At 44.0% G+C, this 18,613-nt stretch overlaps 1 protein-coding gene across 1 annotated transcript in view; it reads left to right on the forward strand.

Moving 5' to 3' along the window:
- Positions 1–18,613, forward strand: part of PDE6C (phosphodiesterase 6C) — a 71,696-nt gene that overhangs the window by 26,080 nt on the left and 27,003 nt on the right. The window contains exons 8-14 of the mRNA XM_089897946.1: positions 3,395–3,442; positions 7,973–8,122; positions 8,710–8,853; positions 10,063–10,131; positions 14,918–15,064; positions 15,302–15,409; positions 15,764–15,873. Of these exons, the coding sequence (XP_089754072.1) occupies positions 3,395–3,442; positions 7,973–8,122; positions 8,710–8,853; positions 10,063–10,131; positions 14,918–15,064; positions 15,302–15,409; positions 15,764–15,873 (776 nt within the window). The remainder of the gene's footprint in view (positions 1–3,394; positions 3,443–7,972; positions 8,123–8,709; positions 8,854–10,062; positions 10,132–14,917; positions 15,065–15,301; positions 15,410–15,763; positions 15,874–18,613) is intronic.

Here is an 18,613-nt window from a genome sequence, read left to right on the forward strand (position 1 = left end):
CATGAGCTCTAGGTTTGTGGGCTTCAGTAGTTGTGGCACTGAGGCTCAATAGTTGTGGCTTGCGGGCTCCAGAGCGCAGGCTCAGTAGCTGTGGCACACGGGCCTAGTTGCTCCACGGCATGTGGGATCTTCCCAGACCAGGGATCAAATCTGTGTCCCCTGCATTGGCAGGAGGATTCTTAACCACTGTGCCACCAGGGAAGCCCTAGGATTTTTGAATATTGAGTGAAATACTTGGCCTCGAGGACCTTGACCGATCTATAGATGTTCTCGAAAGGCTGGAAAAGCCTGGACCAAAGCAGTTACTGTTGATGGAAAGGTCAGAAAAGAGAACTAAACTGCTTTTTGTCTCTTTTACACACACCTGAAGGATGCTCAGCCAATCAGTTCATGTTATTTATTCAAATTAGATTATAAAAATGAATGGATAGCACAAATGAGTCCTTAAATTCTTAGACTGTATATACTAACAAAAACTTTGAAAGATGGTCCCATTTGCTTTGTAAGATAGTACAAAAACAGTAGACCTGGCTCAAGCACTCCCAGAAAGCACTTCCCTTGGGCCAGAGGGGCCGGCACAGTTAGTGCACTAGATGGAGAGGCCTTCTCTTACCTACTCACCAGACTGGTAGATTTTTGGGAGTTTGGTAAGCAGGTTGTTAAACTGTTGGCAACTTGAAATCCTCCATGGTGGGAGGATTTACAACATGGAATTGGTTAATGATACAAATCAGGGCTTTCCCCACCCCCTAGAAGGAGAGGTGATTCCACCAGCACCCTCGCTGGAGATCCCGGTTCTCGTTTCATCCCATGAATTTGAACAAAATCACTTATCCTCTTTGGGCTTCTATTTCCTCATCTTTGAAAAGAAAAGCTTAAACAATTATTAAAGTGCCTTCTAACTTTAAAATGCTATGATTTAAAGTATCTAATTTATCGGGGAGCTCTTCTCAATACTCTATAATGACCTGTATGGGAGGGGAATGTAAAGAAGAGTGGATATATGGGTATGTGTGGCCAATTCACTTTGCTGTACAGTAGAAACTAACACAACATTATAGATGAACTATACTCCAATAAAAATTTAAAAATAAAAAGAAAAGATGCCTGGCTAATACAGTGGCATATAAAATCATCAATTCTAGAACTTGGAATTTCAGATCATTCTGATCTTAACCCAGTGTCTTTCCAAACTGAATATTGGCTAAGACTGGGCCATACTAATGAATAACACTTTCTCCTTATCTGGAAGTGAGTTGTAAGAACCAGTGCAGTTGTGCTGTTCCATCCACATGCATGCTTATCCCACAGATCCTGCACAATACTTTTTTTTCCAACACGTGGAGAATGTTGTAGTATAATAGAAGAAATAAACAGAGCATTCTCAAGTGACCAGTTTATTCATTTTAGGTGAGAGTACATATAATGAAATGCATTTTTGCTCAGAAATGCAAAAGGTCCTCTCTGCTATTGTCAAACTTGTTTTTATAAACTCCTACGTTATATTTTATTTTGATATATCAATCTTGAGTACTTCATTGTCAGGTCTTCATTGGTAAACCCCTTCCCTGTGACAGTACAGTGTGTACTCAGTTTTGGAGCATGGAAAATGCATGTATTTGTTTTGTACCTGTAGTCTGGATATATAATTGACATCTTTGTGCTTTGGTGTTTCAAAAATTTTAAGGCTGTAATGAGGAGTCACATTTACAGTCATCAATATATTCTCTACGATGAATGTGCTCCCTTAATTAAATCGTGATGCTGGAAAAACAAACAAAAATAAAGTATCTAATGTAATTTTGGTGGAAAGAAAGATATTGTCTTTTATTAAGACATTAATATAAATGTTTCAGACATTACATGAAATTTCTAAAAATCTTATATGTTCTGGTATAATGTTATAAGTCATAATTCTAGTTATTGCTTTATATATCTCAGAAATAACTAAATTTCCTTGTCAATTGCATTATTATGAACTTTCATCACATCTTTAACCGTGGTCATTTTTAAGTCTTTTGTCATTTACAGACAGTTCTGGGTTTACTCTGATGCTTTTGCAAATATGTTCCTATAAAAGGGTTTCGTCTTCAAGGAATTCATGGAAAAGACTCTGACAAGTACAGGTTTCTGGTCACCAACTAGACTGCTGAACTGAATGAACAAGTATTTTCAGAACTCTAATGGAAAACTGATGAATTCGTAAAAGTGCTAACAATGATCAAGATGAAAAAAATTAACTACATGGGACAGTGAACTGCTGAGGATGATTATAATTTTTGTGACTTTCCATTTGAATAAAAAAAAAATCTCCCCCCCAAAAATTAAATCCACTGCTTGTTACTTAAAAAAAAAAAAAGACCCATTTGTGATTTGACCTGATGTAAAGATAATCCGAAATGACCCCAAAATGGAATGATTTCTTGTCCTTCTGGATGTGAGCAATAGTCTCTGAGTTTAGTACTTAAAGTGATGTCTCGTAATGAATATTTACTTTGGCGTACCTAAAAGGCTGTCTGGCTTTTCCCTCCTGCCCCTTAGCCACTTTCTTCCAACCCGGATCCCACATCAGAAAAAAAAAAAAAAAAAAAGAAGGCAAACAGAGCCTTCCCAGCATTGCTGCCACACCTGCCCAGGCAGAAAGGCCCTTTTGCTTAGACTCCTCCTCTCCTCGATCTGAACAACTAGTTGCTTTGAATTTGGAAGAAGAATCCTTAGAGGCTGAGAGAGTAGGAAGGAGCAGAGATGGGGCTAAATGTCATCCAGTGACTTAATTAGTAGAAGAGAAGCTAACTTTGTTACCCACCCAGGTCCTTGGAGTCTTTAATCAATAGCAATTGGTAAGAGGCCAGAGGAGAAATTCAGGCGAGGCTTTATTGGCACTCGCAGCAGCTTGAGGGAGAAAAACAAGACACAGGTGCCCTTGTTTGCTTCCTGGGAGGGGCGAGGGTGGGGGTGGATTGGTGGGTCGGGCTGGAGGGGCGGTTTAAGTAGTCTGCCCACCCCCTTGGCCGTGCTGTGTGCGGGGATCACACGCAGTCCTCTGCTTTTGCTCCTGGCACCTCAGAAGTGGCAGTTGGTTTGTGGCCTTTTTGTGTCTTATCGTTCATGATTTGCCCCAACTGGGCATGCACGCAGTTGCTTTTAGTCCCTTATAGTTTCTTTGTATTCTGTTGCTTCAGGAGATGTTTGCTCAGATGCAAGCACTCCAGTAAAGGGGGCCCAGGCCCCAGCCCACCTCGACTCCAGCGTGTTGTTAGCACATGTGGCCTCACTGAGGTCTAGGGTGAATAATTTGCCTGCGAGCTGTGGAGACCCAGGGAGGAAACCCTTGCTCCCCGCGTTCTTTCTCGTTCAGCTTTGTGGCTTAATGGCTCCTCTTGCTTTGCAACAGATCTGCAACATGCTGAACGCCCCAGCGGATGAATACTTCACATTTCAGGTAACTGCCCTCTGCCAGGCCTCCCCTGTCAGTGCGGGGAGGGGGGCGGCACTGACCCTCTCCATCCCCAGAGGCTGCCTTATGCTCGGGGGTGACCAGGAGGCACACGCAAGGCTTATGTCCCACTCACCCTGGCTGGGCTGGTGGCCACCAAGTAACACGTTCTTCAGGGAAAGGAGAAGAGGGGGGAGGAGAGAAGGGTGTTTGTCACCCCAGCATTCGGCGGGGGGGCTGCCACTTCTCCGTTCTCTCCCACCCAGTGCCTAAAACAGCCCTGGCACATCACAGGTGCTCAGTAAATGGCCTCTGCCTGAATGATTAGCAGGATACGTCCTACCGCCTGGGTTCAGCCCTTTGGAGGTTTCTCGGGCCCATCCCGGAGGCTTATTGCCGCTGTTATCAGGAAAAGGAACTTCTTGTTGGGTTCTTGGGAGCCCCTCCTGCTGTCAGACTCTTGGTTTTATCTTTCCTCCTCCAACATCCAGAGATGCCCCTCCCCACGTGTCCCCTCTTCCACCCCCTCCCCACCTGACCATTGGCCCGGCAACCTCTCCTTTTCCTCCTTCTGGCCCTTGCCCTTCTGTGTCCTGTTTTAGCAGACATCCAGTTGGAGCCCGGCCCCAGTCGGGAGTGGAGATGGCCTTCCCAGTGGGGGTCACTAGCGTCCGTCTTCTGGTCTCACCCCGACACGCCCACAGAGCCCCATCTCTGCCCACGTAGCACAGCCGAAGCCGGCCTGGGGTGGGTGGGGTGAGGGGCGCACCCTCAGCAGCAGGGGCCCCCAGGCCTGGGAAACCTGTGCTCACTCGCCCAGTTACGGGGCAGGTTTCCTCCTGCTCTCCGCACTCCTCTCTGCTCACCACCGTGGAAGCGTGCGGACACCACATGGCGTTTGCTCTAGCTCCTTCCTCCTTGCCTCCGAAGGCCTAATTGTGACCACACTGTGCCCAGCCATGACCCCTCTGTTTATGGCAACTGGGTACAAGGAAGGAGTGCACAGGCAGGAAAAAGGGACAAGGACTCTCTAAGGTGTCTGAACCTTAAGCAGTCATAGTCTGAACAGGGAGGGCAGGGAGCTGGCCCAGAAGAATCGGGCCGCGCTTAGAGATTTGGGGGCCTGTGCTTTCTGTGTGTGTGGGGTCCTCGTGTGGCCCCCGTGGGAGCAGCCACACAAGGGCTCTGACGGCGCAGAGGAGGCTGGGCACCCACCTGGGGTAAACCTCCAGCCTATAGGAATTGGCCAGCTCCCTAGGAAACATCAGCGTAGTGCCCGTGAAAACATGCTTCTCAGGTCTCTGACTGTAGGAAGGATGACCATCAAATGGCTGCTGGGCTGGGAAACCCACTGTCCGCGCGGAGGCTGCACTTCCTGTGGGCCGGGATACTAACACAGGCCAGTTCCTGGGAGATGCCAGACTCCTCTGACCAGCACTGTTGGTCCTAGGAATCCCCTTCAGCCCTGCAAACTCTTTCAGAACTGCACTGTGGTCTAAGACACTCCCACCCAGCTCTCCATCCTTCCTTCTGTCCTTAGCCCCGGGGTCAGGACTGCATCTTTTTTTTAAAAATAAATTTATTTATTTATTTTTGGCTGCATTGGGTCTTCGTTGCTGCGTGTGGGCTTTCTTTAGTTGTGGTGTGCGGGCTTCTCATTGCAGTGGCTTCTCTTGTTGCAGAGCACAGGCTCTAGGCACGCGGGCTTCAGTAGTTGTGGCTCATGGGCTCTAGAGCGCAGGTTTCAGTAGTTGTGGCATGCGGGCTCAGTAGTTGTGGCTCACAGGCTCTAGAGCGCAGGCTCGGTAGTTGTGGTGCACGGGCTTAGTTGCTCCGCGGCATGTGGGATCTTCCTGGACCAGGGCTTGAACCCGTGTCCCCTGCATTGGCAGGTGGATTCTTAACCACTGTGCCACCAGGGAAGCCCAGGACTGCATCTTAATGGGCTCTCAGCCTCCCTCTCTGTTTTCCCTCACATGCATTGCCCCTGTGGATCATTCCAAAAGGCAGACTCAGGATAGGGTGCCCATCCTCCGCAAACCTCCACCCTGCTGGGCCTTCTCATTCTGTCCACCTGCTTGCACCCACCTCCATTCTCACTAGTCCCTCTTGCACCTGAGAAGTTTAATGAAAAAACCAGTGATTCAAAGTGAACTGTGGTCAGAACAAACCTGCAAAGGCAATGATTCTCAAGCTGCGTTTCTTGGGGGCAGGGTGTACATATTAGCTTCCTGTTGCTGCTGTAACAATTACCACTTAGTGGCTTAAAGCAACACAGCTGAGTTATCTTACGGTTCTGGAGTCAGAAGTCTAAAATGCGTCACACCGGGCTAAATTCAAGGTGCTGGCAGGACTGTGTTCCTTTCTAAAGGATCTGGGGGGAGAACCTGTCTCCTTGTCTTTTCCAGCTTCTGAAGCTGCCTTGTCTCATGGCTCCCTTCCATCTTCAAAGCCAGCAGTCACATCGCCCTGACTTTGCTTCTGCTGTCATATCTCCTTCTCTGATTTTTGATCCTGACTCTCTTTTCTACTTTTAAGGATCCTTGTAATTACATTGGGTCCACCTGGAAAATCCAGGATAATTTCCCTATTTTAAGATCAGCTGACTGACAACCTGAATTCCATCTGCTGGTTTAATACGCCTTCCCCGTTTAAAGTAACCTGTTCACAGATTCCAGGGATTAGGAAGTGGACGTCTTCAGGGTGTAAGGGGCTCTTCATTTAACATGAATTAAAGTGATCCCAATTCACAGAAGAAAAAGTACATAGAATTTTCTGTCTTAAGTTTTTGTCCTATTTTTCTTAAATCTTAAGTTCCTTCTATCACTTTTCTGTGAACAAGCTCTAACTTAATAGCAAGAGACATGAACATGAACAGGTACCAACTGAATATGTACTGAAAAAACAGAGGCAGTCAGTAAAGCTTATTTTGGAAGCTTTTTAAAAATAAATACACAGGTGCTTACCTTGCACACAGGTATTATTTTCTGTTATTGATGTTGTCTCTCATCCTTGTGAGGATATAAGTATATAAACATTTCATAGTAGTTTCCAAAAATGAAGACTTTGAGAACCACTGTGCACTGCTTTTTCTTTCCCCCAAAGCTTTGACCGTTAGGAAGCATGAATTGAGGTTTGGTTTCTCTGCTTTTCATTCTAAGTATAAAGGCAAGCTCTTCAACTAATAAGCAGTTGTTTATTGAGCATCCATTATATGCCCAGCACCGTCCTGTCACTTAGGTAGAATTGAACAGTTTATGAAACAGCTCTTTGGTAAGATTAGAAAATAGCCTCAGAGACAACAGTCAACAGTTCCAAAGCATTTGGAAATTATCTAAATGCTAAATTGTACGGTCAAGTCTAGAAGTGCTGATGGAGTTCTGAAAAAGAAAAGTTCCATATGGGTGAAAAAAGTTAGAGAAGGCTTCAAGGGAGAGGTGAGACTTAACCAGAGCCTCTGAGGATGACTAAGCCGAGGACAGGCAGAAGAAGGAATAGCCTGGCGTGATGGGTGCTTGGCTACCTTTGCCTTGTTGCATGCTGTGCAGGTGCCACACCATTGTTCTCAGGCTTCGGAGGACTTTAGAATTACCTGGGGAGCCTATTTAAGATGCATGCCCAGAGATTATGAAACGAGCTAAAAAGAAAAAAATCTGTTGCCCTTGATCTTTGGGCAACACTTTGAGAAACACTCCTGAACTTCTGTGTCAGCATTCCCTACTAGACTGTTATCTTGAGGTTAGGGACTGTGATTTATTCACCTTTGCACCCCCAGCAACTAGCCCAGGTCCTGAAACATCGTGGGGATTGACAGATGTTTACTAAGTGGAACCACACCACAGAACAAAAAACGATCTTGATGGATTGGTCAGGAAAGCAGAATTTAGCTAAACAGGTTTTGAAGGACAGAAGAAATAAACAGGGAACACTGAGGTAACACAGGTAAATGCTTCCTATCCCTAGGGCTGGAGCGGGAGAGGTCAAAGAGAAGAGGGTAGGGTTGTCACAATACAGACACTTGGTTCTAGGACACTTAAATGTACTACAGCACTTTTATGGCTGTATAGTTCTAGCCATGTTCTGATACAACACAGGAATTGTGCATCTAACACCCCCCAATTATTCTTTCTTTAAACTGAAAATAACCTAAGTGGGGAATAGTGAGGGCTATAGTGGCTATAAAGGGGTAGGGCAAGGGAGCCCCGTGATGATGGATTAGTTCTCTATCTTGGTTCTAGTGGAGGTTGCACATATCTACCTATGTGATGAATTTGCATAGAAACACTCCTGCCTACCCCCGCACGTGCACAAATACATATAAATCTGGTGAAATCTGAATAAGCTCCATGGATTGTACCAATATGTATTCCCTGGTCTTGTTAGTGTACCATAGTGACACAAGATGTTATGGGGAAGACTGGGTAAAGGGTACATGGGACTTCTCTGTACATTTCTTCTGCAACCTGCTGTGTACCTATAGTTATTTCAAAAAAAAAAAAAGTTAAAAAATAACCTTAGTGTCTTTATCGTTTGTAGAAAGGACCTGTAGATGAGACTGGTTGGGTCATTAAAAATGTCTTGTCCCTGCCTATTGTCAACAAGAAAGAAGACATCGTGGGTGTAGCTACATTTTACAACAGGAAGGATGGAAAGCCTTTTGATGAGTATGATGAACACATCACTGAGGTAAGTGCAATTATAAAATAATGGAGGTAGATGAAATGCATGAAATAATAGAAGATGCATAATTATTTGTTATTCTGGAATGATGTTTCTGAAGGGCAATTAAGACGTGAGTCACACATGGTTGCAGTCAATATATTGTTACTGAGTCATTTCTGTTTCCTGACTTCCGTAAACTGTACCGTTTTCTACCAAAGTGAACTTTTGGCTTAATCAAAATTCTTTTCAGTACTAGGGAACTGGGGAAAGGTCTCTCTCTCCTTTCTCCCTACTCCCCTTCTATCACCTCTCACCCTTGCTGCCACCTCCAGCCCTCTCTGATTTTCAGGTCATGCTTTATCTATGGATTTTTGTAATTCCTCTCCTCTAATAAAGTATCCACGGTGCATGGAGCACTTTGAAAAGCAAGGGCTTAGCCAGTTTTATTGTCTGGCGCTGATTATTGTACTTTTTGTTCCTTAGATTAAAACAAGGAACTGGGTTGTTGATGGTGGAAGGGAGATTGATTGATAGGAAAGCATGCAAACTGTTGCCTCCAAATAATTTTTTCTTTAGGTTTAGAGAATCGAATCACATTGTATCTATTTCAGACTCTCACACAATTTCTTGGATGGTCTCTTTTAAATACTGACACCTATGAGAAAATGAATAAACTAGTAAACAGAAAGGACATAGCCCAGGAAATGCTCATGAACCACACCAAAGCTACTCCTGATGAAATCAAGTCCATTTTGGTAAGTGAGGAATTCGTCCTGTGACATTAGATGCTATCTAACCATGGCCTCTGGAATTCGCCTAATTACCCGGAGGTCTGACAAATGAGAATAGGTTTAGTCCTGGGCTAGGAGGGGAGAAACAAAGAAGGAGGGGTTGAGGGGAACCTGAGTGGTCCACAGTACACAGAGCCTTACTGAATTTCCAGGCTGCTTGGTTGGAATAGCACTTTGTTAAAAATAGCTCTGTAGGAGCTGGAGTAGTGAGGTCTAGATTCAAGAGTGTTAGCAAGGAAAAAAATATTTCTAGGGAGCGAAATGTCAGCTGTTGCCGTGTAATGCTGTATAACAACCCTAACCTCTCAGTGGTATATGACAATAAGCATTTATTTCTCACTTATGAGTTTGTGGGTTGACCAGATTTCAACTAATCTTGGTTGGGCTGGGCTCCAAGCTGTGCGTCTGGTTTGCTCTCTGCATCTATCATCCTTGATCAGCAGCTACCTGATAGATGTTCTTCTCATGGTGATGACAAGTACAAGAGAGCAAGCCCAGCTGTGCAAGCTCGTTTCAATTCTTTCCTCACATCAAATTCACTAAAATTTTCAAGGTACAAACATGACCAAGATCAGCATCATGGATGATTGGAGAGCAAGTAGATATTCACTAACAGTGTTCTTCTAATCACCACCAAATGAAGGGAAAATATAACACACCCACTGTCTCTATTCCTTTATTTCAAAAGCTTTCAGAGTGTGTGTGGATGGAGTTTTCCTGGGGTGTTTTTGTTTGATGGCTTGGTTGGTTGGTTGGTTTTGGTTTTGCTGGGTGGTTTGAGACTTAAAAGAAATTTGATTTGAGAGTTTGAGATGTTGAAGATGAAAATGTCTGGGGAGAATAAAGGGAAATTGCTATAAACTAAAGAAAAACAGATGTAAGCCATTCATTTTTCTCGCCTACATGCAAACAACTGATGTCTCCCTCACCCTCTCCCTCTCTCTCTCTTTTTTTGAGACAGCTACTGTTACATTTTGGGGAGAAAAGAGAGATTAATTAATTTTTAGAGAAAATTCTAAATAATCAAGTGCTATAGATCTTCTTTGTATCCAGAATGCATCTTTCATGGAACTCATTACAACATAGTTTATTTTAACTGATTTTAAGAGTAAAGGAATCAGATAGAAATCAACTTTATAGCAATTTCACACCTCCTTTGCTTTTACATTTTAGAAATTTAAAGAGAAGTTAAATATAGATGTAATTGAAGACTGTGAAGAAAACCAACTTGTCACAATTTTGGTAAGTGTTTTACTTCTATCCTTAATGCCTTTTAAATAAAATATAGTAGGACACTTGTTCTCATTTTTCAAGTTAGTGTTGAGTTTCCTCTTCTCTGGCACCTTTCAAAGCTAAAAAGGAAAGAGATTTCTTCTACAGAGTGATCTTCTGGGTCCTTGCTTTTCTTTCTGTTTGTCCCCTACAGTACAATCCACAAAGGTAACTTAGAATCATAGTTAAACTAGATTACTGCATAAGGGAATGCAGGCACAGACTCTAGGGGTAGCATGGCCTGGTTTATTTTAATAGCTCTGGATTACAGCCTGGCCACCCTGGAAGACACGGCAGAATTACAATAGAGTGTAGATAGACCCTTAGAGGCACCATTATCAGCTGACATTGCTAGCTTCTCTTCTGGATCCTGGAGGAATTCAGTTCCTTCCTATTGTTGCCATTGGGTCACCCCTATTATATCTAGTTGAAATAACTTCTCTTCTAGTCATTAAGCCTGTATTTTGTTGTGTCTACTGTTTAAACCCACCCAAACACATGTTCTACAATCAACTGTTAAACCCATCCAGTAAATTTTTAATTTCAGAGATTATCTTTTTCAGTTCTAGAATGTATATTTAATTCTTTTTTTTAAAGATTCCAACTCTGTGCTAAAACTTTACATCATTTAATCTACTTTATCTCTCTGTCTTCTTAAATTTATTCACCATAGTGATTTTGAATTCTCCATCTAGATACCTGAATCACCTATATGTCTGGTTCTACTGTCTATTTTTACTCTTGGGTTTTAGTCATTTGATCATTTTAAAGCATACTTCATAGTTTTTAAATTGAAAACCAGACACTGTGGATTAGGATTTGTAGGGGCTCTGGGTGATATTATCTTTCTGTTCAAAGGGTTAGAGTTTCTTCTGGCAGGTGAAGGAGTTGGTTTTAGATTTTGTTAGGGGTGGTCTATTTCAGTTTTGCTCTTGCTACTAGGGTAGAGCCCTTATTTCTAGAGCGTGGCCCTTCTGGGATCCCAATTAAGAACCTGGGATTACCAAGGCCCCTAGACCTTGAATTTCAGAGGCTTGAATACAATCTGCTCGAAATTGAAATCATATCACACTTACTTCCCTCCCTAACGACCTCCTCCTGTTTTCCACTGCCCCTTTCCAATCCATGACATATGTTCTTCTTTCTGAACTAAGATTACTGAATATCTCACCTTCTGCATTCCCATTTTTATGGGCTCTGTCGCCCATCCTGGCCCTTGGCTGTACCACCACAGAGCCAGTGGCCTGTGACCCCTTTTTGAGGGATCTGCTCCCACCTTTATGTCTTCATGTCACTTGAGGCTCTTCCTCCTTCTCTCACTCTCTTTGGCTTTACCTCTGAGCACTTTCCTCTCACACTTGGCCCAGAAGATGACTCCTTCTCCTCATTTACCCCCAACAAAACTTATCTTCTTATAAAAAAAAGCTTTAATTGACATCCATGGCATGTTGGAAATTTTCTAGTTCTCTATTTGGAGGAGGAAGGGTCTTATGATGGAGAAGCAATAAAATGGGCAAAGAACCAGTAGCTTTACAATGAAACGGCCTATTTTGAGTGTAAAATGTGCTCTAAGCTCATCCCAAATCATTGCCGCATAAAACTTAACTCAAGAAACAACCATATTTCAGAGGGGTTCTCCAAAACTATTGGCATAATTTCCAAGCTACATAAATATTTATGCATCTCCACTTAACCATGATTTTCTGCAGGGATGCATTTTAACTCTCATTTCAGGGAAGGTGTGGTCCTCTTTTATAGGTATAACAGCAGGTGCACGTTGCTGGGCTGGGAAGCACTGAGGTAGCAGTGCAGTGACTTGGGCAAAGGAAGTAGGGAAAGTCGTCCTCCCATCTTCCCCTCTGCTTCCCAGGACATTTCAGTTCACTCGCGGATGCCCTGCAGCTCACGTTTACCAGACCATGGGAGATGAGGACAGGGCGTCCCAGAGAAGTACCTCACTCAGTCCTCCTTTATTCCGTTTTGTTTTTCATTCATTCAGTAATTACTGAAACGTCCTATGATACAAGGAACTGTTAAGCCTCGAGGGCAAAAGATAGTGTGGTCTGGTTTTCACCTGGTTCAAGAAGCCGCCTGTTTATTAGGGAGACAAAAAATACAAGCAGTGACACTGCCTTGAATGAATGGGTTCACAGGGCGTGAGCACCAAGGGCCCTGGGGAGGATAAGGGCCTGATTCTACTCACAGAAGATGATAGACTGCGAGATGAGGCCATGGCATGGAGGCCTGCAGGGAAAGCAGGAATCGGCTGGGCAGAGATTGACAATGGGGGCTTGGAGATGGCTGGAGATGGGAAGGGGAAGCAGGACAGTGCAGACCAGGGCGTGGGGACACAGGAGACCGAAGACAGCTGGGTATGGCTGGAGCCCCAGTGAGCGGAAGAGGGGAGCAGCCCGTGAGGCCTGGCAGGGCGGTGGGACAAGACCATGGCAGCCTGGCACACTGGGACCTGCGAAGGGACCTGATCAGATACCCAGGGGCTTCTTCCTGGAGCAGAGGGAGTCAGCCAGCCGGGATGCAGCAGGTGGGTGGCGCCATGTTATGGCACATGGGGTGGCAGCAGCCTCCCCCCTCTCATTCCACCTCAGCTGTGGGTTCCTTCAGGGAGGGGAAGACCAGCCTTTGGGGCCTGAGTTCCTACTTATCAGATGAATCAAAAGCCTTTATTTCTATCAGCCTCTCTGTATCACTGCTGCATGACTGCTGTTTTTCAAAATCTGTGATTGCCATATTGTAGTATTGTTTTATCGGTTCACCTGTAATTGTAAATGGGGGCTGGGAGTCATAATTCTGAGAACTTCTTACTTTGTTTCCTGCTGAAATGCGCATTTACGCTTTAGTGTGACTGACCTGATAACGCGTTAAAAAGCATTTTCACGTTTGATCTTTACATAATACTCTGGGAACAGCAGGACTGAGGCGACCTCCAGCAGGGAGGTTCTGGGCATTGGGCACCCCTCACCGTACCCCGTAATTCTTAGTCTGATTTTTTAAAAGATGTGCTTATTTTTTGTCTCTCCCCACGAGAATGTGTGTTTCAGGGGCAGTGACAATGTCTGCTTTCTTCATTGCTTTATCCATAATGCCTACAACACAGATAGGAACCAATAAATGTTCGTTGAATGAATAAAAATGAATGCAGAAAAAGAGCCCCTTTGGGCAAGGAATCTGGGAGGGTCTGAAGAGAGAGAAAGTGATGAGAAGGCTTTGGCAGAGGACACAGGAGGTCCTATGAGAAAGGAGTTTTGTGAAGTGTTACTAGGGGCCATGGGTTGAATCCCCTCTAATTTTCTTTGACACATGCAAATAAAATTGGCACTGCTTTTTCATTAAAACAACGAAGACAAAAATGTTATTCTTGTCACTCCCATTTCACAGATGAGAACATTGATGTATTGGGTAGCATCTTTCGGAAAAACCCGAACGAACCTTTTGGCCAACCCAATAGCTAATACCAACCCAGAACTGAATACTAGTCTCCTGGCTCCAAGCCATAGCTTTGTAGGAGAGAGATCTCTGCCTAAAGTGACAGTCTGAGAGTGGCCTTGAAGAGAAGGGGGCACAGGAGGACGAGGAAGTTCCCTGAAGAGAAGGGCAAGGGTTTGAGGGGCCAGCCCAGACTCGGGGGTTAGGGGAACAGAAACCATAATTGTACTTAAAAGAGCCATATACCATTTGGTGTTGACATTTGTACAAATAGAGCATGAATCATCCTCTGGGAAACCTTGAACTTACTGAGGGACGTGATCTTAGCACAGTATTAAGGATTTATAATGGGCTCAGTAAATACCCACTGAACTGAATTGCTCCTGCATCTGCTGGACCCACACAGCCCTCGCCTGCTTCTCTCCTCCCGTGGGACTGTCTCTGACCTGCCTTCTACCAGATCAGCTGAATACACAGCCCTCCAGAGTCTCTCCTCCTTCACTTCCCCCAGCCTGCCTGCAATTTCTCCCAGCCCTGGCACTGACTCTGTGCTCTGGGAATGTTCTAAGCTCTCACCTTTCACTGGTCTGTATTTTATAACCATTTTAGTAAGTTAAATTCCTTAAGGCCAAGATGCATATTTTTATCTCCCAAGCCATGTTAATATTCATGGGACTAATTCACTGTTTTTTCACCTAGTCCTAAATCCTGACAGGGGGGTGGGTTAAATGAGATGTCTGCAAGTGTACCAGTACACTGCGGGGCATTCATTCATTCATTCACTCAACAGACATTTACCAAGCACCTCCATGGGACAGGCCCTACAGGTTCTGAGATACCACAGCAAATAAAACAGACCAGATCCCATCCTTATGGAGCCCACAGACGAGTAGGAAAGCATCACTGAATAGGTAAAGATAATACGATAGAATCGAATTAAGCCATTGTTTACTGTTTACTGAATATTTCTGGAATGGAAAAAAGTTGAGTATTGAAAATGGGTTAGGCTGCTGCAAGTAAACATTTTATCTTGCATCAAAGAAAGAAAATAGCCACTGGGGTCTGATTTAGAATTGAATGCCTTCACTTAGAAAGCTTCTTAGTATAGCTGGGCCTCAGTTTCACCATCTGGAAACTGAGGATCATTGTGTAGGTTTGTTAGGATAATAAGGCATAACCCAGTATTGGGCAAGTAGAGGCTCAGTGAATTGCATGTGGCATCCTTTTATTGTAATTTTGTTTTATGTCCAGTGTCGGGTATATGAGACTAAAAGGAAATAAATGAATGTAAACTTGGTCCTTGTTTCAACAGAAAGAGGACCTACCAGACCCACAGGCCGTAGACCTGTATGAATTCCGCTTCAGCGACTTCCCCATCACAGAGCACGAACTGATTAAGTGTGGACTTCGGCTGTTTCTTGAAATAAATGTGGTGGAGAAATTCAAAGTACCTGTAGAGGTCAGATGGTATTTAATTTAAAATGCTGTGATTCTGTGGCTGTACTCCACTAAAATTTGCTGTGGTTCAGAAGATTCCCTGCAGTGTGGATTTTAAATTATCATTAACTTCGTCAGTTTGTCCACTTAAACCCTGTAAACAAGGCCAACCTATCTTTTCAGATAAGGTTGTCACAGACCTTCTTACCTTTAGAATTCTACTCCAAAGTCTGAGTGGTGGTGTCTCCTTTGGTGGCAGGTTCTCACCAGATGGATGTACACGGTGAGGAAGGGGTACCGTGCCGTCACTTACCACAACTGGCGACACGGGTTCAATGTGGGGCAGACGATGTTCACTTTGCTGATGGTAGGTACAGAGCCTGTGGGTCATCATGAACCTGTGCATCTCCCTCCTGAGCGTGCTGAGAAATGGATACAGTCCCATAAACCCCCAACCCCCCTGGAGACGATGCCAGGGTATGGGGGTATCCCTGGGCGTTTGGTTGAATTATCACTCTGACACTCGTGTCCTTATATCCATAAAGGAAAATTCAGTTACCTGCTGGGTTTGTAACTGCCCAGAATGAGCTACAGTCCTCAAGAAATAAAGCCAGCTTGCTCTAAAAACACAGCAGGCCCCCTTCTCCATTGCAGGCCGGCCTCACTGCACATGCCGCGGAGGTGCCTTAATCCTAGTAAATATGTATGTCTATTGTTTTAGACAGGAAGACTGAAGAAATACTACACGGATCTTGAAGCCTTTGCCATGCTTGCTGCTGCCTTCTGCCATGACATTGACCACAGAGGCACCAATAACTTGTATCAGATGAAGTAAGTGAACACATGTGGCCACATCAACGTGTTCTGGTGCCCCCCCTTATTTGTAAACGCCTTCACTCCTTCTTTTTTCAACTTTGTTTCATCAAAGTATTGAATTCATACATTAAAGAGCATTGATCTTTGGCTTACACCTGTACACACCTGGGTAGCGCCCCACCAGCTCAAGCTAGAGAACATTTTTCCCTCGGCTGACTACTCTCACGTCCCTGGTCCTTATACTTCCACCAACTGACCTTCAGCTGACCTTGCATCTTAACATCATCACCATCTTCCTCTCTTGCCCAAGAAAAGAAGTGCAATTATAAGGGTACAGGCCCTCAGCTCAGACAGATTTGGATTTATTGGGTTCACAAGTTATTTAAACTTTCTAAGCTTCGAGTTCCTCATTGGGAAAATAATAATTATAGTAATGGTACCTAACACTTAAGGTCGTTGTAAAGATCAAATGAGATATATATAAGGCACTCAGCTCATGGTTGGCTCTTGGAAGTTAATAATTCTTAAGTATTATTATTATTACTGTTATTGTGTCATTGGCACTTGTCAAAATTCATCAGCAATGCCATAGCCAGCCTAACTCCTTGATAGTGACATTTAAGAAGCTCTGTCTGCCTTGGCCACACTGTATCTTCATCTGTGACACATGACCTACCCCTCTCCAGAGGTACCAGAGGGAGTGAGACAATTTAGAGAGAATGAGCTTTGGAGTCTGGTTTTATGGGATCCAGATACTTCCCAGTTGAGGGATCTTGGGCAAATCATTTAATCTATTTGAGATTCTGTTTCTTAACTGTAAAATGGGTATAATATTGACCCCTTAAAGACTGCTGTGAGAACCACATGAAATTGTATATGTGAAACATAGTAGATGCTGAAGAAATTTACTCAGTGAATGGAATGCACCTCGTGAGCAGTGACTTTTCACCTTCAGCAACTCTACCAATCAGGCTTTGCCTTGAAAAGGGAATCTCCATTCTGGGTTCTGGGTAAGCAACGTCTTCGTCTTGAGAGTTCCAGCCCTTTATTTTTTTTGTTTACCTTTTTATTTTCTGTTGGAGTATAGTTGATTAATAATGTTGTGATAGTTTCAGGTGCACAGCAAAGTGGTTCAGTTACACATATACGTGTATTGATTCTTACCTGTGTCCCGCTGTAGTGGAAGCATGGAATCCTAACCACTGGACCACCAGGGAAGTCCCAGTTATCCATTTTATTTTATTTATTTTATTTTATTTTTTATATCTTTATTGGAGTATAATTGCTTTACAATGGTGTGTTAGTTTCTGCTGTATAACAAAGTGAATCAGTTATACATATACATATGTTCCCACATCTCCTCCCTCTTGCGTCTCCCTCCCTCCCACCCTCCCTATCCCACCCCTCCAGGCAGTCACAAAGCACCGAGCTGATCTCCCTGTGCTATGCGGCTGCTTCCCACTAGCTATCTGTTTTACGTTTGGTAGTGTATATATGTCCATGCCTCTCTCTCGCTTTGTCACAGCTCACCCTTCCCCCTCCCCACATCCTCAAGTCCGTTCTCCAGTAGGTCTGCGTCTTTATTCCCGTCTTACTTGATGAATCTCCTTATGTCCTCAAGTCCATTCTCTAGTAGGTCTGCGTCTTTATTCCCGTCTTACTTGATGAATCTCCTTATGTCCTCAAGTCCATTCTCTAGTAGGTCTGCGTCTTTATTCCCGTCTTACTTGATGAATCTCCTTATGTCCTCAAGTCCATTCTCTAGTAGGTCTGCGTCTTTATTCCCGTCTTACTTGATGAATCTCCTTATGTCCTCAAGTCCATTCTCCAGTAGGTCTGGGTCTTTATTCCCGTCTTACTTGATGAATCTCCTTATGTCCTCAAGTCCCTTCTCCAGTAGGTCTGGGTCTTTATTCCCGTCTTACTTGATGAATCTCCTTATGTCCTCAAGTCCCTTCTCCAGTAGGTCTGGGTCTTTATTCCCGTCTTACTTGATGAATCTCCTTATGTCCTCAAGTCCATTCTCTAGTAGGTCTGGGTCTTTATTCCCGTCTTACTTGATGAATCTCCTTATGTCCTCAAGTCCATTCTCTAGTAGGTCTGCGTCTTTATTCCCGTCTTACTTGATGAATCTCCTTATGTGCCTTTACTGTGCTGGGGGAGTTGCTCAGGAGTCCACAGAGATCTGGAGACATTACACTGGTAAAACAGTTAACAGAAGACTGAGGGAGACTGAATTATTATTCTCATATTGGCGGTACCGGTCAGGCTACTGTGCAGTGTAAGCTGAACACAGCTTCCTGGCTTGACCTTGTGTCCTTGGTCTGATTTCTTGTCTCCAGAATGTCCAACCCCCTGAGTTCTGGTTTTCATCCTTACCTCCCATTTTTAGACTATGCCCTCTGGCAATGCCCTAGAAACCTTGCCATTTTCAAATTTTTATTATTCCCTTGAGTTCTTTTGTTCTCTTTGTTCACTTTTCTGGCCATTTTGTTTTCTGCTTCATTCTTTCATAGGTTCATAGTTTTCTTTGTTCCTTTCATCCCCCTTTTCTTGGCTAGTTTTTCAATTCTCTCATCTTTCAGTCTCCTTTACTCACCTCCGTTTTGTGTCTGATGAGATGTGGTTATCAGCAAAAAATCTGAGGAACTTTAGCATTTATCTCGTCCTCCTCCGCCCCACATTCAACGCAGGCCTCTTCCCTACTGTATTTCTTCCCGAGTTCTCTAGTCTACATTCCATTATTTTTTATGAT

This window comes from Delphinapterus leucas, chromosome 16 (assembly GCF_059928025.1).
Source record: "Delphinapterus leucas isolate spDelLeu-1000000601 "Yukka" chromosome 16, BTC_Dleu_Yukka2, whole genome shotgun sequence".
In the NCBI taxonomy this organism is placed as follows: Eukaryota; Metazoa; Chordata; class Mammalia; order Artiodactyla; family Monodontidae; genus Delphinapterus; species Delphinapterus leucas.